The sequence below is a fragment of the Polyodon spathula genome, chromosome 5 (genome assembly GCF_017654505.1).
Source record: "Polyodon spathula isolate WHYD16114869_AA chromosome 5, ASM1765450v1, whole genome shotgun sequence".
NCBI lineage: Eukaryota > Metazoa > Chordata > Actinopteri > Acipenseriformes > Polyodontidae > Polyodon > Polyodon spathula.
The window spans coordinates 32622874-32646778 of record NC_054538.1 but is presented as its reverse complement, the minus strand read 5'-3'; the positions used below and the strand labels follow the sequence as shown (position 1 = coordinate 32646778).

At 35.3% G+C, this 23905-nt stretch overlaps 1 protein-coding gene across 22 annotated transcripts in view; it reads left to right on the top strand.

Moving 5' to 3' along the window:
* The window catches only part of LOC121315860 (eyes absent homolog 4), a 97855-nt gene that overhangs the window by 69049 nt on the left and 4901 nt on the right, over window positions 1–23905 (top strand). For 5 of the 22 annotated variants that reach the window (XM_041250368.1, XM_041250364.1, XM_041250366.1 and 2 more), the window contains 16 exons: window positions 1620–1688; window positions 2889–2981; window positions 5368–5406; window positions 6911–6977; window positions 7284–7426; window positions 7531–7674; window positions 8110–8192; window positions 8839–9016; window positions 12124–12260; window positions 13487–13570; window positions 16552–16641; window positions 18974–19032; window positions 19261–19421; window positions 22126–22240; window positions 22637–22758; window positions 23471–23571. In XM_041250368.1, the coding sequence (XP_041106302.1) occupies window positions 1620–1688; window positions 2889–2981; window positions 5368–5406; window positions 6911–6977; window positions 7284–7426; window positions 7531–7674; window positions 8110–8192; window positions 8839–9016; window positions 12124–12260; window positions 13487–13570; window positions 16552–16641; window positions 18974–19032; window positions 19261–19421; window positions 22126–22240; window positions 22637–22758; window positions 23471–23571 (1685 nt within the window). Of the gene's footprint in view, window positions 1–1619; window positions 1689–2888; window positions 2982–5367; window positions 5407–6910; window positions 6978–7283; window positions 7427–7530; window positions 7675–8109; window positions 8193–8838; window positions 9017–12123; window positions 12261–13486; window positions 13571–16551; window positions 16642–18973; window positions 19033–19260; window positions 19422–22125; window positions 22241–22636; window positions 22759–23331; window positions 23433–23470; window positions 23572–23905 lie in introns of all 22 variants that reach the window. The other 17 variants (XM_041250375.1, XM_041250374.1, XM_041250372.1 and 14 more) reach the window with 13 other exon arrangements.

The window sequence follows — 23905 nt, the reverse complement described above, 5'->3', positions numbered from 1 at the left end:
AAGGCTTCGTGTGTTATTCACTCATGTCGCTTCTTTTGTTTCGGCTTCTTGGTCACACGATGGGAGGCCGAAGCGGGAGTCGACCTCTTGGAGCCTGGAGGAAGGCTACCTTCAGCCATGGATTCCAGTCAACCTCTGGGGAACGGACCATGTCTCAGCTGCTCATTTTCATTATTTCTTTAATGCTTGGAAGGGTAGGTGGCAGTGCGCCACTGTGGGGTGGGTTAATCCTTTATTATTATTTCCATTCATGGTTTGGCAACCTCGTCTTTTTGGGGGAATGACCCATAGCCACTTCCTATCTGTGGCACTGGGATGCATGTAACTGTTCATGTTTTTCCAGCCGGCCTTACATAGGTAGCCGTCGAGCACCAATGGACAAGGCCTCTGGCCAAATTTGTCTTTCACTCGGGCCCTGAGCACCCATCACAGTTCATTAAATCATCTGCAATTGCAATAAATCATTCATTGCAGATGCTCCGTGCTGAATTGTAAACTTGGTTATTTTTCTTTAAGAACATAAGAACATAAGAAAGTTTACAAAAGTCCATTCGGCCCATCTTGCTCGTTTGGTTGTTAGTAGCTTATTGATCCCAGAATCTCATCAAGCAGCTTCTTGAAGGATCCCAGGGTGTCAGCTTCAACAACATTACTGGGGAGTTGATTCCAGACCTTCACGATTCTATGTGTAAAAAAGTGCCTAAAAAAAAAAAGTTCTATTTTATATTCTAAATGCCCCTTTGTCTAATCTCCATTTGTGACCCCTGGTACTTGTTTCTTTTTTCAGGTCGAAAAAGTCCCTTGGGTCGACATTGTCAATACCTTTTAAAATTTTGAATGCTTGAATTAGGTCACCGCGTAGTCTTTTTTGTTCAAGACTGAATAGATTCAATTCTTTTAGCCTGTCTGCATATGACATGCCTTTTAAACCCAGAATTCTGGTCGCTCTTCTTTGCACTCTTTCTAGAGACAATCGGCCCCAAACCAACACATCACTAGTAAGAGCAGAAATGCTCTGTGTGTTATTCTCCCATGTCGTTTCTTTTGTTTCAGCCTCCTCCTCCCCAGCCACCACCTTGCAGTGTGCCTCGTCCCAGGAGGAGGTGGCCCATAGCCACTTCCTATCTGCGGCACTGGGATGCATGTAACTGTTTATGTTTTTCCAGGTGGACTCGGGCCCTGAACGCCATCACAGTTCATTAAATCATCTGCAATTGCACCAATAAGTCATTCATTGAGGATTCTCTGTGCTGAATATTGTCATTTCACACATTTTCAGTATTGCAAACATGAGTTATTTGGACTGAAATTAAACTGTAGTAAAAAATTCCTAAATGATACACACATTTTAAGTAGCATGGTATGTCATATACCACTTAAATTGTACTGAAAACTTTATTATTCAAGATGCTGTATCAGTTAAAAAATATATGTATATTTATAAACTGAATGAAATGATTGAAAACAATCAAAGAGATTCCAACCTAACCATTTAAAATAAAATTTCACTTCAGCTATTGCTTTTTGAGTTTATACAAACCCTTTTTATGTTAATGGGGGATTTTGCATTGGTAAAACATTTATCCAACATTAAATAACCCTCTCCTTCCCCTCCTCAGACGAGAACATGACAATTCTTAATACTGCAGATTGGTTGCTAGGTTGCAGCACCCCATCCTCTGCAACAAGTATGAAATATTATGATATAGTGCATGTGTGTGAAGTGTGAAAGACTGAAGTGTTTGTTTGTTTTTGCATTATGGTACTAGAGTTTGTGGTTTGGAAAATCCCTTTTGTGCCTTTCCATTTTTAATAGACATTTATTGTGTTTGTATCGTTGAAGGTAGTGTTTAACTGTTACAGAAAAAGAAACATTTTAAATACTCACAAACAATATAGCTGTGGTGTTACTGCAGTAAAAGTGCAATCAATGGTAGTTCAATTAACAACTGAACAGTGCTCCTATCTGATGTGAACTGAAGTTTAACAGCACTACCAGTATCTTTAGAATGAAAAGTGATCTAAATATGCTATTAGTAGCTATTGTGCAGCTGCTGTTAAACTACAGTTGCTTTCCATATGGGTTATTCTAACAGAATCTTTAAATCTTTTTGGTTTGTTCTGTGTGGCATTCTGCACATCGTGGAATCTCCATGAAAAATACAATAGCAGTTACATTACACCCACTTACAGTAATGCTGTTTTGGCAAAGTGGTAAAGATGACTTTTTTATTGAACATAAATCCCTATCCATCATATAACTTTTTTAAAAAAGCATATTGATAGCAAGTTACAAGGAGTGGTAATAATGCTATAGTCCTTTATGAATCAGTTACGTATACTGTACTTGCAGAAGCATGTGCTGCTTATATTTTTGTAAACGATTCATTGAAAGACTAGTTATTAGGCCTGTGGTGGTCACAACTGAGTACGTGTTGTGATTTGCAATGCAGAACCCTCTTTGCAAAGATTTGACAAATTAGTTATTCAAAGACAGTTTTCTTTTATGAATTTAATAAAGTATGACGTTCATGAAACTGTTCTTGAATGATTGCCTGACTGTGAAACTTTATTTAACCAAGACATATACACTTTAAATATCTAATACGTTTAGAGCTTGGAATTCACAGTAGTATATCTTTTTGTAAAGATTTACAAAAAATGGGTAGTAAATATTAGGCAAATTTAAGCCATCCATTGAAAGAAATGCAGAAGTCTGGTGCCACAAAGTTAAACTTCTTTGTTTTTCTGGCAAAAATATCCTCAAATTTTCTATTGTGATTTTGAGTTTGTAGAGTAGTGTAAACAGTGTGAAGCTTTGGTTGTGTAGTTTGAAGCCAGCTGTTCTTGGTGGTACAAGTCTTATATATGCATATTCTTCTATATAGTGTCTCTTCTTGCAGTCAAAACAGAGCCAATGAACAGCAGTGAAGCTGCTACAACAACAGGGGATGGAACACTTGACACATACGCTGGGTCAGGTAAGACATTAACTGCGTGTCTGACATAATTGCTGTGCCCCAGTGCTTTGTTGCCTCATACTGCACTTTCACATAAACCGCGGAACTAAAGTATGCTTGACAGTCTTTGATGAAGTCAGTCGGCTACAGGAAACTTGATGATACTTTTAAAAAGCATATCATCCCTTTTAAAATTACAGACCAACCGCTGAACAGTTCTGAACTTGAAAGGCCAAGCAAGAGCTAGAATAAACATTTTAAAGATAAACACAAAATATTAACTCATATGCAACTAAATTACATTTTCTGAGTGTGCTTGATTCACTTACCAATTATTAAATCACAAGTTTAACAACATAAAAGGTTAACTTTGTACTACATACATTAAAAGCTAATATTCTATAGCAACCCGTTTTTATAACCCAAAATGTCTATGAGGTTTATTACACCTCCTTCTTTGCAGTGGTCTCCCCTTGCAGGGGTCATTGGTTCTTAACCCCTGGTAGATGTCGGAGGTCTCGGACAAGGCCAAATCCTAGGCCAAATTATAAATCAAGGTGGATCTTCTCAATATACTGTACTGTAGTTGGGACTAGGTCGAGCACTCCACCTTCTATTTGCCCCACTTGGAAGACTGATAACTCCTCATAAACTTGATGCACCCTGTCGTTATCACTTATTTATATGATTAGTTGAAGCTATTGACTTTCATTAGATTCCAAATCTGTATATCCACTGACAGCACAGGAAAGCATCCTGTCACTGAATGACTCATTTGTTGGAAGTTAAACTCAACTGGCATTAAAAGATGTTAGACCAAAGTACATAGTAAGTAGAACTAGAGGATGTCTGTAGAGTACTTTAAGACAGGAGCCTTCTGCGCTAGTATAAATACTTACATCCATCAGAATACACTCAATGTGCCCTGTAGTAAGTACTGAAGACAACAACACGTTATCGCTTGGTTTTATGTAATTGTATTGATTTATTCAATTTATAATCCATTTTCAGTTCAAAAAGTTCTGACATAGGAGTTAGCAGCAACTTATAGTAGGTCAAAGATCCCTTCTCACTGTATAGTGCAGCTGATAGCTGTTACTGTTAGAAGAAAGCATTGACAATCATAGAAGTGGGCATTTTATTTGGCTGCTACTGTGAAAAAAAAATTCACGACATAGCAATAAACCTTGCAAAAGGAGACAAGTCAATGAGAAAAAAAATAAATAAATTAAAGACAACTACTGATGTCTTTCCAAGGGTGGAAATCTTTCTTTTTATCAAGGATGGACAACTCTGGCCCTTCCCTTCCAGAACACAACCATATTCTTAATTGTTTAACTGAACTAATTTAACCTATCAGTTCATTATCTCATTATACCCGTTATGTTAAACCTAATGTAGCATGGTCTTCCTTGATCAGAGTTGTCCACCCCTGCTTTATGTTAGCTGTACTGATCATATTCTGTACGACAAAATGGCCAAGTGACTTTAATTGTACCAGTAATTAATTGGAAGCTACGTATTAGTTGTTTAACATAAGGTTTTACTTACTACACACAGACAAATAAGTTGTCTTTTAAATACTTATTTTCATGGTATTTTGCTTAGGACAGAGTGACCAAAATAAGCAGAAGACACTTTTAACACATAATACTTTACTTTGGCAGTGTGCCTATAAGATGATTCAATAGGAGAACGAAGGTGTCTCATTTTTTCAGTCGTGTGGTACATAATGAGCTGTAATGAATAAAACGTTTCCATAGAGGAAGAGAGTGTCTTTAGTTCACCTGGTGTAACCAAGGCTCATTTCTTTAAGACAGAACTGATATAGCTGTTGACAGATTTGCCTACTTAAATGCATAGTAGGAAGGCATGCACAATAATCCAAACGCTATAGGAATGTATTAATAAGTATTTAGCTTGTCGTACACCAAACAAGAGACATGAATTTGCTATGAGCCATCTAATTATAATTTCTTCTCAATCAAAATACAGCTTTAAAATTATGAATTATTGTATGAAGCTTTTTATTTGGAATCAACAGTTTCTTATAGATCACTTGGATAAAAACAAACTCCTTCGCTATGTAGAACAATTCAGTTTGTCAGATCTGACAGACTTTTATAGAGGGCTGCTAGAAGGCCCTTGGTTGGCACATGTTATTATTTCGAAGATTACACAAGTGATTGATGTTTCATGACCAACAGTCTCAGAAGTGATTTCCACCCAACACTGTCTTGAAGGAATGGAAGCAGTAATAAGAATAAATGGTCACATACAACCTCTGTATGTACACTTTTCTATACTACCCAAGATGCAATGTTCCTATTTCTACCATTGCTTCATTACAGTCGTTTTTTTATAACATTATTTTTACGTGGTAGAAAGATTTTTTTTTTTTTTTCAGTTACAGTTATGCAACACCTAAAACAAAATTTGGCAGAAGGTATGTGGCATTGTGACTAACATCTTATTAGGTTTGAGCAACATTCTCAAAATTTTTTACTCTAAATCCTAACAGTATTTATTTTTTTTTTTTCATAAAGGAAAAACCTACTCAATAATAAAAAAAAAAAAAAAAAAAACAACTCAGACATTAAAATGTAAGGGGTTGTAAGCAGAATTCATTTGTGTACTTTTAGTTTTACAGTTGGGATGTAAAAAGCTTTGAGAATTCCACTCTTTATCTCTAATCACATTTACTTTACACTAATGCATCCTTTGTATGGTTTGGTTAATAATGCAATTACAACAGCATGTTATGATTACAATAAAATAACAGTAAAAAAAAAAAAAAGAAATATTATATAAGTAAGTTCTGACACTATATTTTTCAAAAGTTTTATTGCTAGGTTCATTTATATTTTGGTTTGTGTTTTATGGATAAAATGGCCACTTGGTTTATATACCAATTTCCTTATTTTCAGATGATGTTTTTCTGATATAAACCTGAAATAAAACCACTTTGTTCAAAGTTTTCAGTCCCTTTCAATCACTGTCTAATGTCGTGTAAATGTAATCAATTGCCATTCATCCCAACGTACTTGACATATTTAATGCTGAGCACTGCAGTACATTGGCATCATTTAATAGTGAGTATAGTACATACAGTACAGTATTAAGTATATGAAAGAAACCAGTAGGGGAGCAATAACTAGCTGTTGGAAGCACTATGCAGTAAAAAAAAAGATAAAAAATCTCATTACTCATCATTGTTTTATACCTGTAGTTATATATCACTTGTAAAATTCGCTAAAAAATAAGTTGGTTTCCAATAGGATAATGAATAACCAAGGTATAGCAGGCTTTGAAGTACAAGTATGATTGATTAGGAGAGTGCAATTCCTGTACAACGTAATGTAGTACTTTAATCTTTCAAACGGTGAATGAATAGCAGATGGGCTAATAAAGACACTGTATCCTTGCCCAGTGTGGATCTGCTCTGAAGGGATTGGTTCAACACTTTCAAGTTTGTACAATTTGTATATGCAACACATCTGTCTTAGTCAAGGCAGATGGTTGAAAGAAAAATAAACAATTTTGCCTTTTGAATTTCTTCCAATTAAGGCAGGGTTATTAAGATCCTAATCAAATATACAATATTGCTTGCAAATTCATCCTTATTATCTGGGCAGGTAGATTTGGTTTGTATTCATTTCTTGTGAAACATTTGCTTGTGAGTTTTCAAAAGCAGCAAGTGCAATATCATAAATATAAATACAAGTTTCAGATCATCTTATGGTGATTTTAAATGTAAATATTTAAGTAATTTCATAAAAAGAAATACAAACATGCCCTACACTTGGAAGCAGTCTTCAGTCAGTTTGTGACTAAGTAACTGTATGATATAATATTGTATCTCCATGATTGAGGTTTAACATTATAACCTCTGTTGTGCACTATTGCAGCTATTTTTGTTTAAATATATTTTTATAATTTTATTTTTACAGTAATAACAAGTAGTGGGTACAGTCCAAGGTCAGCACATCAGTATTCTCCACCAATATACCCTTCCAAGTAAGTTTTAAAACAATATTGATCTCTTGAAACAATATCAAAGCATAACAGCTGTAACATAATGTTTACATTATAATTTACTGTACTGGGGGAAAAATGTATACCGTGCCACAATTTAGTTTTTCTGGTCTTTGTTGCCTTGCAGTCAGTTAAACAAATAACCCTCTAAACATCTAAATCTAAAAGCAGTGGAAGCCTAACAGATTTCAGATTTGATTTTTGGATTTCTTTAAAGCTTTGATTTTTGGATTTTTTTTAAAATGTGTTTTCAGTCTACTGTAACCACATGGCTCCTTGCTCCTGCAGGCCATATCCACACATTTTGTCAACACCAGCAGCTCAATCAATGACAGCCTATGCGGGACAGACCCAGTATTCTGGAATGCAGCAGCCAACAGTATATACAGCTTATTCTCAATCAGGACAGCCCTATGGCTTATCCACTTACGGTAAGGTTTTTAAAAAAGTACAGAAAATACTAATGATATATATCTGACGGCTGTGTGATGCGGTAATTGTAAAGAATCGGTGGAATTTTTTTTTTCTTATACAGATATGGGTGTAATGTTGCCAGGCATCAAGACGGAAAGTGGGCTTTCTCAAACACAGTCCCCTTTGCAGACTGGATGTCTTAGTTACAGCCCAGGGTTCACCACTCCTCAGCCAGGACAAACACCCTATTCCTACCAGATGCCAGGTTGGTAACACTACCTATACCTGTAACGACTCATCTCAACATGTTAGACCAGTAGACCAATATGCCCATATATAACTTTGTACTTTTTTCATTAGAACAATTGAATTAGTTATTTTAAGGTTGTCTTTTTGCATTGCTGTTTAGTAATGAAAGTGTTAAAGCCTGACTTATTTGAAATATCAGTTGAGGTCATCAGTGGTATTACTTAGAGATAAGTCCCACATTTTTGCAAAGCCAGAAACACTTTTGAAGTTTATGACAGCTTGTGATTATAATAGAAGTAGAAATGTTAACAAGAAACTTGTAAAATTCTCTGACAAACATTTAAAACCTGTCTGTACAAGTGGTTAAGTATTATGTCTAGCAATTCTTTCAAAACAATATACCCTATCCATTCTACAGTGTTTAAAATATTTCGTCTTTTTTTTTTTGTAGGTTCAAGTTTTACGCCATCTTCAGGCATTTATGCAAGCAACAATTCTGTGTCTAATTCAACCAACTTCAGTAGTTCTCAACAGGTACTTTGGTTTTTGTTATCCTCAAGTACCATGTCAATAGAGAGTTTATTTTAAGCACAGCCATAATGGTTTGCTACAAAGAAACAAGACTATTAAAAATGGCTAGAGAGTGTTTTTGTTCTTAGTTTAGAAAGATCTCTGTCTTTTGAAATGATCATATGTTACCAGTCCTACATCTTATCCTGCATTTAGGAAGTTGGAGTAAACCTTAAGGTTGTATACTATTGTAAAAATACAATATTAGTGTATTTAGGCAGCCTAAAATATTACTAACATAAACATCTTTTTTTTAATTTTTTATTCAACCTATAGCTTGAACAGTCAGTACTGTCATTGAGCTGAAATAAAGTATGTTGCAGATATAACCACATTAGAGATATTTTGTTCTTGTTCAGCTAGTTCAAAGTTTTATAGGATTTCACTTGAATGATCACTATTACATTAGAATTATTAAGCTTTTTTTATCGCTGATTAAACTATTCTTGAAAGAATGTAGATTTTATGTATTATATTCCTCTGGTAGAATTCTGGATTTAAAATCATTGCGTGGACTAGTATAACATTAATGCTACCCACATTTTAGTAAAATCTAAAATATACTGTGTAATACTTGCTTTACTCAAAAGAATGATTACTACTGTTTCAGGATTATCCTTCATACACAGCTTTTGGCCAAAACCAATATGCCCAGTACTATTCAGCCTCAACCTATGGAGCATATATGACCTCAAACAGCACAGCTGATGGCACATCTTCATCTTCAACCTATCAACTACAGGAACCTCCTTCAGGACTGATTGGTCAGGCCACAGAACTTCATGCAGGTAAATAGCTGCCTTCAGTTTCTGGGGGTTATGCATAAAATAGACAGTTTCTCCAGATTGTCCCCGTTAATATAGTGATGTTTTTGGATTCATAAAACCATCAGGATAAAGGTAGCGACTGTTCTGTTTTACTTATTGCTTGTGAAAGTCAAACACTTCTGTGAGAATGGCAAAGAAAGCCAAAATGCACGTGTAAAAGCCATAGAGAAGGAGTTGTGGCAAATGCAGAGAAATAGTTTGGAGTACATCAATGAAACAGAAAACAAATTTGAGCAGATGTAACAAAACATGTCAATGCTGTCAAAAATGAACAGTCTTGGACTGGAAAAAAAAGATGTCAGGATGAAAGACACAAGGTTAAAAAAAAAAGAAATGGTCATCTTTGAGTTCAAAGATAGGGGACTGGCGAACCTGCCTTGGAAAAGCATCTTGTGATATATCATCCTCCTCCTGGAGCACTGTCTAAGTTACAGCAGCAACATTTCTTGAAAACAAAAAACTAATTGAACACAAGCAGGTGTGTTATATACCCATGTTACAGTCAGAAAAGTACATGTAGTCTGTTTTTTCACTATAGTATATCATTGACAAGACAAAGCACATTCAATTAAATCTAGAATAAAATAAACAAAAACAGACTATGGCAGAACTCAAGCTAGTCAAGCAAATGAAAATAGAATAAAACAACTTTAAACTTTTCCCATTGAGAAGCCTACAGTATTGCTGTCAGCAGTTGAGTATGTGGTGTGTGGTAACATGTTTAAAGGTAAATAGAACACCATACCTCTGGTGTGCCAGGGTAAATGTTGCATGACTGGAAAAAGGCTGTGTTCTTATACTGTGCCCCCTTGTTCAACACATGCTTTACAATCAGTATTTTTAGCAATATAAGGCATATGTATTCAGCATAATGACAAGGTCTCTTATCTTAGGAACTGCAAAGGTAAAGAACGGATCGATGCGATTTTACAATTTTTTTATGAAGCAGTATGTTTCAGACCTGTTCTCCTGACTTTTAAGCCTGAATAGTTGACAAAGCAGGTCATTAAGAAGCTCTGTATTAAGTCCTTTTTAGAACCAGTGTAGACTTGTAGAGAAAGGACTGTTAGGATTAATGTCTTAAACTTCTGTTAGAACCAGCATCCCATTCACAGAAGGGTCATATTACAGGACGTACTTTAGCAAGTGGGCAGTAAAACTAAAATTTAAACTCACTGCTTTCGGCTTTTACACAATAACTACTTTACTACTGGCACAAATAATACATAATATGAGTATTATTATAAACAAGTGCTATTCAGGCATTTACACTTATAATTCAAGTCTGCAAAAAACATAGCGAGTGCACTGCATTAAAAAAGATGCTTGCCTTGAAAGTCTGTATTATTCTTGGACTGCAGTCTTATTTAAAAAGAGAAACGTTGCATTTAAAGCTGATTTTCAGATTAGTTCCAATCAGTTGTGGTCAGAAGGGAATGCTTAGTTATTATGCAAAGACTCTTCAGGCCAAGAGGAAGACAAATAGCAGAGTACTGTATAATCAAGGTTATCTACTGTAGCGTTGTTATGGAGATATAGACAGTCATCTAAGTTCATCAGGTGAGGAGGTTCAGCAAAGTGGTGGTGGATCAGAATGGTGAGGGAACAGGAAGGTAACTCCATGAAAAAGTAGCAATTCAGTTATTTTACACAGTGAGGAGCCTGTGCAGGGTGATGTGTGTTGTTTCTTTAAATATTTTGAAGACTCAAACAGCATTGCTTGTCCTCTGGCAAAATCTTGTTATCATTTATTTACTGTGTTGTATACAGAATATCTGACCTTGAGGTGAGAATAAGATTGTATTTTACAGCACCCTATACTATAATTTTGTATTACATATATTTAAATAAGAATAATTAAACAGCTAATTTCCATCTGATGCAAACCATCTCATATAGCTATAATAATGCAAACTAATGAAAGATATTTCAGAAGATTCACTGTATCTGTGTATAGTATATATTAGAACCATATATTGTACATAGCCTTTTGGGTATTTTTTTTTTTTTATGAATGAAAAACCGACATAACTCAGGAAACCCACAACCAGTGAATTTGACACCACCATCCCTCCCCCATCCTCCATCTTTATTTATGTTACAATTTAGGACCTGTGATTGGAGGTATTTCAGGTCCAGTATCAAAAGCTTTGAACAGGAACTGGAACATTCTTGGATGTAATGGTCCTTATTTTTTCCAGTTTTCCTTGGCAGGCTGTCAGATTTCTGATTAAGGAAGCTTATCATTCTTTTCCAATCACAGACACTTTCTTGCTTTTTTCCACTATTGAGTTAGACCATTTTTCTTGATTGAGACATAACAATAAGTGATCTAAAACACACCCTGTCTGTTTCCAGTTAGTTGTCCATGCAGCATTCAGTTATATACTTACCAAAGGACTGAGGCACTGATCAATAGATCTTTTTTTTCTTTTTTCAATGAAAAACACACATGAATAAAAGTGTGATTTGTTTAATATAGTAAGACAGGTAACCCTAACTGATCACAAAATATCTGTATCTATATCTACATTTCTATTTCTATTTCTATAATGATTGTTAAAGGGTCGAACGGTACAGGCAATAGCAGGAGTTCTATCAAGGATAATCTATTTGCAAGTGCGCTAGCATATAAAGAGTTAAATAAGTTAAACAGCTTACTTAGGCTACTAAACTTGAAGTTTAAATTTAAGAAAATAAGCTATTCCTTAAGATCTGTGCAGCTTGTGCAATCTTTCTCTAACTTCCTAGCGTTGCAGTAGCAGTGACACTTTCAAAGTTGTGATTGATTTTGATGGACAATCCTGTAATCCACAGGAATAAATATGTCCCTCTGTGTAAAAAAATATTTTCTTTGTACATGTGGATAGAAGTTTAATCACCCCATTCCGATCAATGTTATTATTATCATCTTAAAGGTCTGGAGGTGGGGGTATTAAATGTCAATGTTTTTTTGGTTTTTTTTAAAGTCTGCAATTAAATGGACCGGGCAGTGTATGCATTGTACAGTATTACGCTAGCAAAACAAAACTCAAGTTCATTTTAATCCTGAATGGCTTTATTTACAGGAGATTTTGACACAGTGCAGAGCCCATCAACACCAATCAAAGACCTGGACGACAGAACGTGTAGGAGTTCAGGGTCAAAGTCACGTGGAAGGGGTAGGAAGAATAATCCATCACCCCCACCTGACAGTGACTTGGAGGTATGCCCTGGATTTACACTTTACTAACTATAGTTGAAGGACTACAGTTTCATAGTCACACATGGATAAGGGCATGTTTTTTTTAAATAGTGTGTATGTTGTGTAGGTGTTGCAAGCTAAGGGGTTATTGAAGATGACATTTCTTGATAAGTTTTGCCACACCTCATTTGACTAACTCATGCACTTCACAGTAATATTACATTAAATCTCATGTGCAAGGAATTGGTTTGTAGTACCCACAAAATGGAGTAAAGCACTGATGCACTGTGAAAGCAGAGACTTAAAATAGTTAAACCTCCCTTCAAGGTGTATAGAGTTATCACCTATTCTTGCATTTAGTCATACTATCAAGACAAGTATGTAAATTTAGAACTCTAAAAATGTCATTAAACCCCCCACCCTTATAATATATATAGATTATATATATATATATATATAATATCTACCCCCACCAAAAATATATATATATATAATATATAATCTATATATATATATTATATAGTTATATAGATAGATAGATATCTAAATATCAAAACTTCCAGTTCAATAATCAAATTTTAACCTTTAGTTTTTTGGGCTTTTTGTTATAGTTTATAGGGTAGTTCACTAGAGAAAAATATTCTGTTTAGTAATGGAAAGGTTTAGTTTAATTAACTTATCTCCTGTCATGATGTGTACAACTTGTCTCACAACTTCCAAAGTGACATGTAACTGGGAAGTTGTCCTCATTATTTGGTCAAATTAGCTTCTGTTGTGTTTTTTTCATGTTCTTAATGCAACAAGCAAACCAACTGAAATTAATAAAAAGAGTTTTTGATCCAAAAGCAGGGACCATTTGCCATTTATATAAGAAAGACTAAGAATGTGGAACATGTGTAGTGAAAGAGGGGCCTTGACTACATCTGGCTCTTTTACTTGAGTCTGAGTTTTAAATGAGAAGTCAAATAACCACAAACAACTGAACAAAAACAGAAAAGACTGACGCTGAATATGGTTGTTTTTCAACAAGAATATAAAGAACGCATGAATATAATGCCCACCTTTAAATAATACTATATACTTTTCACGCAACCTAATTAGTAAAACTATAAAGGTAATGCAATGTAATTCACCTATTAATTATTTAAATTAAATCATAAATCTCATTCTGGATCTGGACTGCTTGTTCTGGGTCAATTTAACGATGTTAATACTAATTGTTTTAAAAATGTATTTTTCTTTTTCAGCGAGTATTTGTGTGGGATCTTGATGAAACTATTATCATCTTTCACTCACTCCTTACAGGATCCTATGCACAAAAGTATGGTAAGGTAAGAAATGGAATCATCCTTGTCCTCTCTTTCATTTGTATTCAGGGTATTAGAGGATCACACTGAAGCTTCTGGTCGATTATAGGTTGAGGCATATTTTTATTAAGTTCTGGCACGCTTTTGGTAGAAGGCCCTAAAGTCTGTAGCCAAGTGTTATATTTCTTACCCAATCTTCTGGTTGACAGTCTGGAAAGATTAAATTAGAGGTAGCTTTTTTTTTTTTTTTTACTGGCCCTTACTTTTTTGGTGTGATGTTTGCAGTCATCTATAATGGTTCCTATTGCAATTACTCAAATACTGTATTTTTTGTTTATAAATCTGTGCTGAGTCCCGAATTAGCTCTTCAGTTTTAATTGTCAGTTAGAGCCATATGTAAAATAGGTAGAGTTCTGTAGTACCTATTTGCACAATAGTATACTGTACTACTGTATATTGCCAGCAATATTGCACTTGATTACACTGAAGCTTACTAAGTCTCTGACTGATCTAGCCTGCAATGTGTGTAATATATGTCAGCAGCTGTCAACTAGAACAGCTTCTGAACTCATGCTAAAGCACCTTAAAAAAATAAACACTGTATTTTAGTAATTAAAATAAGAGCCACTAAGAATGTTTGCAAACATCATAAAAAAAGGGTTAGCAAAAAAATAAAAAATTAATGATGGATGCACTGTAATTTGTAAACCAATATTGAGGTTTTGTACATTTGAAAATATTATCTAAATAAATAAGGTTACCTGTCATACTCATTATTATTATTATTATTATTATTATTATTATTATTATTATTATTATTATTATTATTATTATTATATGTTAAAGATATGTAACTTGCTATGGTTCTTACTGGCGTAGAAACAATGGTTAAAGGATCTGTAGTTGCTTGGCTCATAAAAGAAAGAAGGAAGCCGGGTATCAGGCATGCAGAACATAACTAAGACTCCTCTTTCCCTCCAGCCATTCAGCCAGTATTATTTATAAACTTGCTTTGGCTGCCAGTTTTGCCGATTGACTGCTGAATTGCAGTATTCCTTTGGGTGACACATTTAATCCTGGGTTAGAACGCCCTCTGTGAATTTAAAAAAGAAGAATTGATGTACTATTAAATCACAAGCTACGGTACTAAAAAGCAAAACTAGAAATAAGCAGCTGTCAGAAATTTAGCAGCGAGGGCAAGGTTTGCAAAACAGTTGACTTCCTTGTTTGGCTTATTCTTATTGCAGGGCATGCTTCAATCCATTTTTTTTATCTTTTAAAATGAGTCTTTTTTAAGGGGAGCAGGAATTACTGGTCTGCATTTTTTTTAAATTATTTTCAGTTGTGATTAGCCTCCTTGCCCTTTGCGATTGGGCCTATTGATTGATTGATTGGATAGTTAAACTTTACAACTGCACTCTTTCCATGTCTTGACGATATTCTGATTCGCTTAAGAAATGCAGCCAAATGTTTTTACTATTAAAAGAATCTCAGTTGTATGACCCTTGGTAATAAATTAAATGATATGTTTCACTGTGACTAGCGTAGGTACACCTCATCGGTACAAGTACTAAATTAAAAGAGAAACATCGAGAATGTTTTCAGTTTTATGACAAGTGGAAATTCACTGCTTTTCACTTTCACTGGGATTTTAAAAGGACACACAAACATCCCAAAGTCTCCTATTCACAGCATTGTACAGGCTGACGCTAAAGCCGCTTGAGTGCATAAAACAGTGTCATTCTGATTCTCGTGCAATCTTTTGTACAGTATCGTTATCTTATTCAAAGCTAAAGTGTACTTATTCATCCAAGCATTAAAGTTGCTTTGTCACAGAGAAGTTTCTTCAGCACGTAGGTCTGCCGAACATGAGTTTTGTGTTTATGGCGCCTCATTTTTTCACACCTTCACTAGTTTCCCCCTTTCTGCCCTAAAGAAATACGGTGACAGCTGTTTCTATTCACAGCCTGGGTGAGTGCCTCTCGTCTATTTATACATTTACTATGGCAGCCACCACCACCTTCTAATATATTTCTTTGGTATGCACTCTTAAATTATATTAATCTGGGCTGTATTGAATTCCACATTTGCTTGCTTCACCAATCATTGAGAAATATAAATAAATAAAATGAAAGCTCGCAAAACTGTTCTACACATTGTACGAATTCCAGAGTACTTATCTGGCTAGGAACATTTTTTTTTTTCTTTTGACATACCCTGTCTAAAGTAATGTTAAAGCTGAAATGACTAACACAACTGTCATAAATAATTAAAATGTACATCCAATTAGTAATTAGAGTCGCATATCAGATATTATTTGGTTGTTATCTACCTTAGCCTTGATTCTGGCAAGGAATTGTGTGCATACTGGTTTGGGTCTTACGTCAGTATAGCAATAGAGACTTCTATTCTGGGTTGCTTTCTGTTGCTGCAAATTATGAGGAGTGGCATTTGACCTGTTATGACCTATTGCAGATGATGGTTTTTGCAGCTGAGCACCAGTTGGCACTCAGAATTTTCTAAAATGCTGAACCCTTAAATAAGGGTTTGTTGATGTGACAGGACATGTGTGAGCAGTCTGTCATTATCTGTTTAGTTTTAGTGATATATACCAGTGATTCCACTGGCACTACATTTTGATGTAAATATTCATGTTTGTATAATGAATGGATTTTCATTAAAAAGAGATTTAGACAGATACGTAACCCTGCCAATTTAATACTTAGCTTATTTAAAGGTGCTAAATATGCACCAGTGACCGGTAACACAATGTGACTGGATGAGAGACTTTGTAAATTAAAAATTAATTTAAAAAAAAAAAAAATCATGTTTAACATATTCAGTAAATTCACTTATAAAGCATTTTTCCTGTCTTCTCAGACAAATTTGTCTTCTTGTTGGTTTGTACTATAGAATTTTTACAAAAAATGGTGGTCCTATAAAGATAGTAACATCAAAACAGTAACTAAAGTACATAAGTGATATGATTTTTTTTCTTATTTTAGGATCCTCCTATGGCTGTAACACTTGGTCTACGCATGGAAGAAATGATTTTTAATCTTGCTGATACACATTTGTTTTTTAATGACTTAGAGGTAAGCAGTAGTAATTTATTAATGTATGTGTTTAATGAATCTGCTTTAAAAATATTACAACAAGGGCTCACGAGTGGTGCATCCAATAAAGGCCCTCCGCGTGGAGTGCAGGATGCGCCCTATAGCTTGGAGATCACAGGTTTGAATCCAGGCGATGTCAGGCCGTGGCTGGGGGTTCCTAGGTGGTGGCGCACAATTGGCTGAGCACTGCCCGGGTAGTGAGGGCTTAGGTCGGCAGGAAAATCCACAGTTCACCACTCACCAGCGGACCCGTGTGGCTGATAGGGCCCCTGCGGGTCTGCAGTGGAGCCATTCAGATCTGTGTTGTCCTCCGGCATTATAGGTCTGGTGGATCCGCAGTGCAAAAAATGATGAATTGGCAGGAACACGTTTTGGAGGACTCGTGTTTCAGCCTCCGTTCCCCAAGTCACCGGGGGGTTGCAGCCGTGAACCGGGATAAAAATAATAATAATTGGGCATTCCAAATTGGGGAGAAAATCGGGGTAAAAACCATTGGTGATGACTAAATTAAAACAAATAATAATAATAATTAAACACATATTACAACAACCAAATTCAAAGTTTTATTTTTTCTGGTTTTTGTTTTCAGTATAACTGTAAATTGTAACACTGTGATTGACCAAGCTGAGGTTTTACGATATCACAGGCCCTAAGCCAAACTACCAGTGTTAGTCTGGCTCCTGGTGGTGCAATACAGTATATTTAGACTTTGAGTTTGAGAGTCTGAGCCTTGTAAACTTGGGTGCTTTTCTGCAAGGAGAATCCACCCTAACCAACACGGCATCAGCAAGCTCATAAAGGCTCAGTGTGTTATTCCCCCGTGTCATTTCTTTTGTTTTGGCCTCTCAGTCACGTGCTGGGAAGCAGAAACGGACAAGGCCTCCGGCCAAATTTATCATTCACTTGGGCCCAGAGCACCCATCACAGTCATCGGGCCCTGAGCACCCATTTCAGTTCATTAAATCATCTGCAATTGCAGTTAATAAATCGTTCATTCATTGTGGACTCTCCATGCTGAATTGTAAACTTGGTTGCTTATCTGCCCCTAACCAACACGTCATCAGCAAGCTCATAAAGGCTCTGTGTGTTGCAGATTCTCCATGCTGCTTAAGTAAATCCACAATAGGTTCATTAAAAATTGATGGGGCTATCAGAGTAAGTCACTCAGACCCATAGTTTTTTTTATAGAAAGAAAAAGGACTCCACTGAAAATCTGGGCAAATGACTGCTGAGAAGTAGAATGAGAAATTTATGCTGCAGGGGCGTAAGGAGCTGTTCTGTTTTTTTCAAAAGCAAAACTTCAACGTTAAACAGGAAGTAATCTGATTCCCAGGGTAATCCAGAACAAGTCTAAGAAGCCAGTGATATGTCACCCAGTTAGGAAACAGTTTCAATAGTTAGTCTTTTGTTACTTTAAATCCACTCTAGCACAGTAAAATATACATCGTTTCTACCCTATGCAAGACTAAATTCAAGGTTAAATGATGCATTGTATAATTAAACACATTCATTAATAATTAAATAAATAAAAACAAGGAAATTGTCTAATTAGCGTTAGATTATGCCCCCATGGTACTCAATAATCAATCATGTATACTATACTCAGATTTGGTCCAATAAATAAAAGCCTGTCCACTCTAATCATGTGCATGAAGAATCAGAAAAATATGTTGCAGACTTGTAATGCACAAGTTGAGTATGCAAATGTGTTGAGAAAAGGGATACGAATCACTTAAAGGTTTAACAAGAAGAAAGCCTATTTCCAATAGTACTAAAACAGGGGTACAGAAAACAATCCCAGAAAAAATGCAATACTGTTTTTTTTAAGAATAATTTGAGTATTTTACAGAAACAGAAATAACTTGTTTTTCAGCCTATTTTCAAAGTGTAGACTGAAACGCTCATGAAAAATGAGCTTTTATTGGAAAATGCAGTGCTTAACTATGAGATAATAACTTAGTATCTAATTTACTCATTTACAATATGCAGGGATAATTAGCTTACAGCCATGGCTATTAATGAAGTAAACCCTCCAAATTTAACTGTAAAGCATTTTTTTTTGGAAGTTGCCCTTAAAAGTCACTTTCTGTTCTGCAGGCAAATCATATCTGTTGTGTGATTGCACGGAAGGGCCAGCATTAACAATGTTGCTACACATTTGTGTGCAACTACTGCCCCCATCTGGCAAAATGTAGGTGTACATGTGCAGCATCCTAACTAGTTTATTCAGGGATCACTTTATTAATACAAACAAGACACCCTATGATTATGCTTATGACATCGAAGGTTCAGAAATGTGTACATTTTGCAGGAATGTGATCAAGTTCACATAGATGATGTCTCTTCGGATGACAACGGACAAGACTTAAGGTAAGGTAACAGTGTATATATTTCAATGCTAAACTGTTTATGGGGTTCGAAAAGTACATGCAATTAACATCCTGCTTACTTAAAGAAACTGGCATTGAGGTGATGATTATAAATCGTGTTTAAAAAAATGTACAACAAATAAATACTGTATAAAGTCATTGATTTTATGGAAGTAATCAATAATCAAACTAATATTCAAATAAAATATATTATTATTATTATTGACAGTACTTACAGTTTTGCAACTGATGGCTTCCATGCAGCTGCAACAAGTGCAAACCTCTGCCTGGCCACTGGTGTGAGAGGAGGGGTCGACTGGATGAGGAAACTGGCTTTTCGCTACAGACGAGTAAAAGAGATGTATAGCACATACAAAAACAATGTTGGGGGTAAGCTTTGGTGTTTATAATTCAACACCTTGTAGAAAAGGTACATCCTTTTCAACTTGAACTTCAATTTTATATATATATATATATATATAAATATATATATATATATATATATATATATAGAGAGAGAGAGAGAGAGAGAGAGAGAGAGAGAGAGAGAGAGAGAGAGAGAGATGTGTACAACACAGGGATTTGATTAGGACCAGCTGAAATGTGTCCAGAACATACACTAGCTTTTGATACAGGTGGAAACTGAAGGTAAAGAGAGTTTTCACCAGTGTTGGTTCAGACTCTGAATATTTAAATATTTATAGTGTTCTGCGTTTTCGGTTTTTACCTTTAAAAAAATTCTCAGAAAATTCTTCAGAGTTTATTATACATATATTAAAACAGGGATAAAATCGGTAAAAAAATAGTTTTTAATTGAAACATCTCACAAAAAAACACTTATATGTTGAATATGATGAGCAGCAGTTCTGGTTTCTGATTAATAATGTTTCTGGCATGTATGATAAATCTGTGCAAGTCAAAGCTACATTTTCCCAAGTTAGCTGGTACTTTGCAAACGTTTGAGCAATCACTGTGCTATCGGAAATACTGCCTCCAGAAGGTATGAGCATGACATCAGGACAAAACAAGCCAAGTTTATTCGCCTTGAAATCATAAAAAGAAAATTGACAACTAAAGCATCACCATTTTCTGTCAGATATTTCCGATTAAGATTGTGGGTGTTAGGCAGTGTTTTACTACAGACAGTGTTGTCGCATGAAGTCACCAATGCATACCTCTCTGCAATAAACAGTGGCTGTCCAGCAAAGCACAGCGCTCTGACAAACTCATTAACACAGTCATTCTGTGCTCTCTTTTTATTAAAGCGTGTGTAAAGCCACATAAATGGATTGCTTGTATCTCAGTTCACTCTCTTGTTTTAGTTTAATGTGTCACTTATTTCAGTATGTTCTTTTGTCAGCGTTTATATGGCTTATTTTTAATAATGGCTTGCTTCTTGCCACCCTGCCATACAGGCTACTTTTGTGAAGTGCTCTGTATATTGTTGACTGATGCACATTTTCTCCCATGTCAGCCATTGAACTCTTTAGCTCTTTCAAAGTTGTCATTGACCTCACAGTGGCATCCCTTACCAGTTTCCTCCTTGCCCGGGTGCTCAGTTTGGAGGGACGGCGTGATCTAGGCAGTGTCTGGGTGATACAATGCACCTTCCATGATTGAGTAGACTGTGCTCACAGGGACATTCAGAGACTTCAGTATTTTTTTGTACCTTTCTCCTGATCTGTGCTTTTCAGGAACTTTATCCCTGACTTGCTTTGAAGGCTCGTTGGTCTTCATGGTTGAGTCTTTGCTTGAAATTCACTACCTGACCAACAAACCTCACAGAGACAGGTGTTTTTATTCTGAAATAATGAGAACCACTAATATTGCTCACAGACAGAGGCCATTCAACTAATAGTGTGGCTCGTTAAGGTCATTTTGTGCACCTGAATTAATTTAGGTTTGCCACAGCAAAGGATTTGAATACTTATGCAATCATGACTTTTCCATTTTTATTTCATATTAATTATCTATTTACTTCTTTCTTTTTGTTTTTGCTTTGAATGTGTGGAGTAGGTTGTGTATATAACACATATTAATTACTACTTCAAAGTGTCATGACTGCAAGCTTTAAAGCAACAAAATGTGAAAACTGTGAGAGGGTCTGAATACTTTTGCAAGGCACTATGTACCTCTGTAATAAACAGTGGCTGTCCAGCAAAGCACAGAGCTCTGACAAACTCATTAACATAGTCATTCTGTACTTTCTTTTTACTAAAGCGTGTGTAAAAGGCGCAGAAATGGATTGCTTGTCTCTCAGTTCACTTTCTTGTTTTAGTTTAACATGTCGCTTACATGAGCGCGAACTTGTACCTCAATGCAGCAGTATTTGCAGCGCTATGCATCCTCTGCCTCATCTAACCCACTTCTGCTATTATTGCTTTTTGCATACTTCAAAACATTCATTTTCTTTTGAATATTCATAAACTGATTTGTGTTAATTTCGTTTTTGATCAAGCTAGTAGTTTCTATGCCCAGCAACTGCCACAATAATCAGACTTTGATTTACCAACATAATCATGTGATCATGTGTTTGTGAATTGACAAAGAATCACATTTGAATGTTATTTGGCCTCTGACATCTAAACGTCTGCTGTATCCTAGGATACAGTGTAGGGATGCTTATTACAATGTCAGTCAAAATAAAACAGCATTTTAATCAAATTATTGTGTATTTCCTAGAAAATAGTACAAGGATAATATTGAATAATAGACAAGAATTGGGTATAAATCAATAAAAACAGACGTCCAGTTAAAAAAAAAAAATCTTAATAAACCGGCAACACGGAACACTAAATATTTATAACCAGTTACAGTTTTATACTCATTAAAACTTTATAACAGCATTAGAAATATTATGAAATGTGTTTGGTACTCTAGCCTCTAACATGCACTCATTATAGCTTCATGTTAGACTCACCAGGTATGTATGTTTTTCTTTTCTTTTTTTTAATATATATATAATTATGTTTTATAATTATGTTTTTTCTGGCCATACTATAAAGGGTTTTTGGTTGTTTTGCAGTGTAAATTCCAAGTTCTGCTGATATGTTAAATTCCACTTTTGTAAGTTTTTAATTATTTTGATTTAAAGGACTTCTCGGCCCTGCCAAAAGAGATGCATGGCTGCAGTTGCGAGCTGAAGTTGAGGCTCTGACAGAATCCTGGCTGACAAACGCACTTAAATCATTGTCAATCATCAGTTCAAGGTAAATAAATAAAGATCTTAATCATTTTTTTCAGACACAGCACAGTATACATGTTTTCCAGGGTTGACCCAGCTCCTAGAAACATATTTCCACGAATGTGTCATGATTCTGCAACCCTAACTCTGCTAGACATCATGGTTTGGACAGAAGCTGAAACCTGCAAGTTTCCAGAAACATGTTTCCTTCTGCATATTAGACGCAAAACAGTAAAAACCATAATAACCATGACAGAACCAACTTTCTTTTGTAGATTCACTAGTATATTCAAGTGAATAAAAAACATAAAAATGCACTACAAAAAAAATCAGTATTGTTTAATGAAGAGAATCCACTACATTACACTACAGTGCAACATTTTGATAAGATAACTAATTCATTCTCTGTCCTTTTTTTCAGAAGTAACTGCGTCAACGTATTGGTAACAACAACACAACTTATACCAGCACTTGCTAAAGTACTTTTATACAGCCTAGGGGGAGTATTTCCTATTGAAAACATTTATAGTGCAACCAAAATAGGTAAGAAAACCAAAAAAATACTTTTTTTTAGAAATGGTTAATTCTTTTGAAATCGGCTGTTTCAAGGTCAAATTTTGAAACAACAAAATAGGGTCCTCCTACTGCACCTAATGTAATATATATAATATATATATATAGAATATATATATATATAATATATATATATATATATATATATATATATATTTATTTTTTTTAGGTTTTTTTAAGTGCCAAAATATTTTATATATCAGATCCCTAAAGCATTTTTACTACTACAGTATGTTATGTTGATGAAAGCAGACAGACAATGTAATGTCAACTTTGTAGCACTAAGATATAAAGGAAGTGATTTTACAGAATAAAGAGGTGATCTCTCTCTATGATGTGCTCCACAAGTAGCCCATGGGCATACTGACACTGCCCACACTACTTGTGGAAGGATTAAATAGTATAAACTGACAACAGTTGAGACTGTAAAATACCCCCTAAAGCTGGGATTAAAACATGTTATCCTTATTGGGCCCAAGCTGTTTTCCCTATCTTCCTTCAACCCTGTGGTGATGAAAGGCTAAGCAGTTCATTGTTTTTCAGGAAAAGAAAGCTGTTTTGAGCGTATAGTGTCCAGGTTTGGCACTAACATAACTTATGTTGTCATTGGAGATGGGCGAGATGAAGAGCATGCAGCTAACCAGGTAAAGTCGGTCTGAACTCTTCCTTATTTATCTTCCAGGAAAGGAAAGTTGCTTTGAGCGCATAATGCAAAGGTTTGGCAGAAAAGTAGTATATGTTGTAATTGGGGATGGTGTAGAAGAGGAACAGGCAGCGAAAAAGGTAACAACTTTGTGAATGTTGGTGTGATATTTAGATTGGCGAGGTCTTTCATTTGCATTATATTCTGTAGTTCACGTCTATTTAAAACGATAGAACAGTGAATCGTTTTTTTTTATAACAAAGCCAATTCTTACTGTTACTTTATTGTGCATTCTGTCTTTTTCCTGAATGTGTACTTCATTTTAAAGTTTGGTGGATATTAATTCACAGTTCTGTAGCCATTACCTGCTAGCAATTATGCTGATTTTGCATAATATTTACAGTACTGTTTTTGGAGCATGCCCCTTGAAGTTCACCAGTTTAAATACAGGTGCTACAGGTGCAACCTATGTCA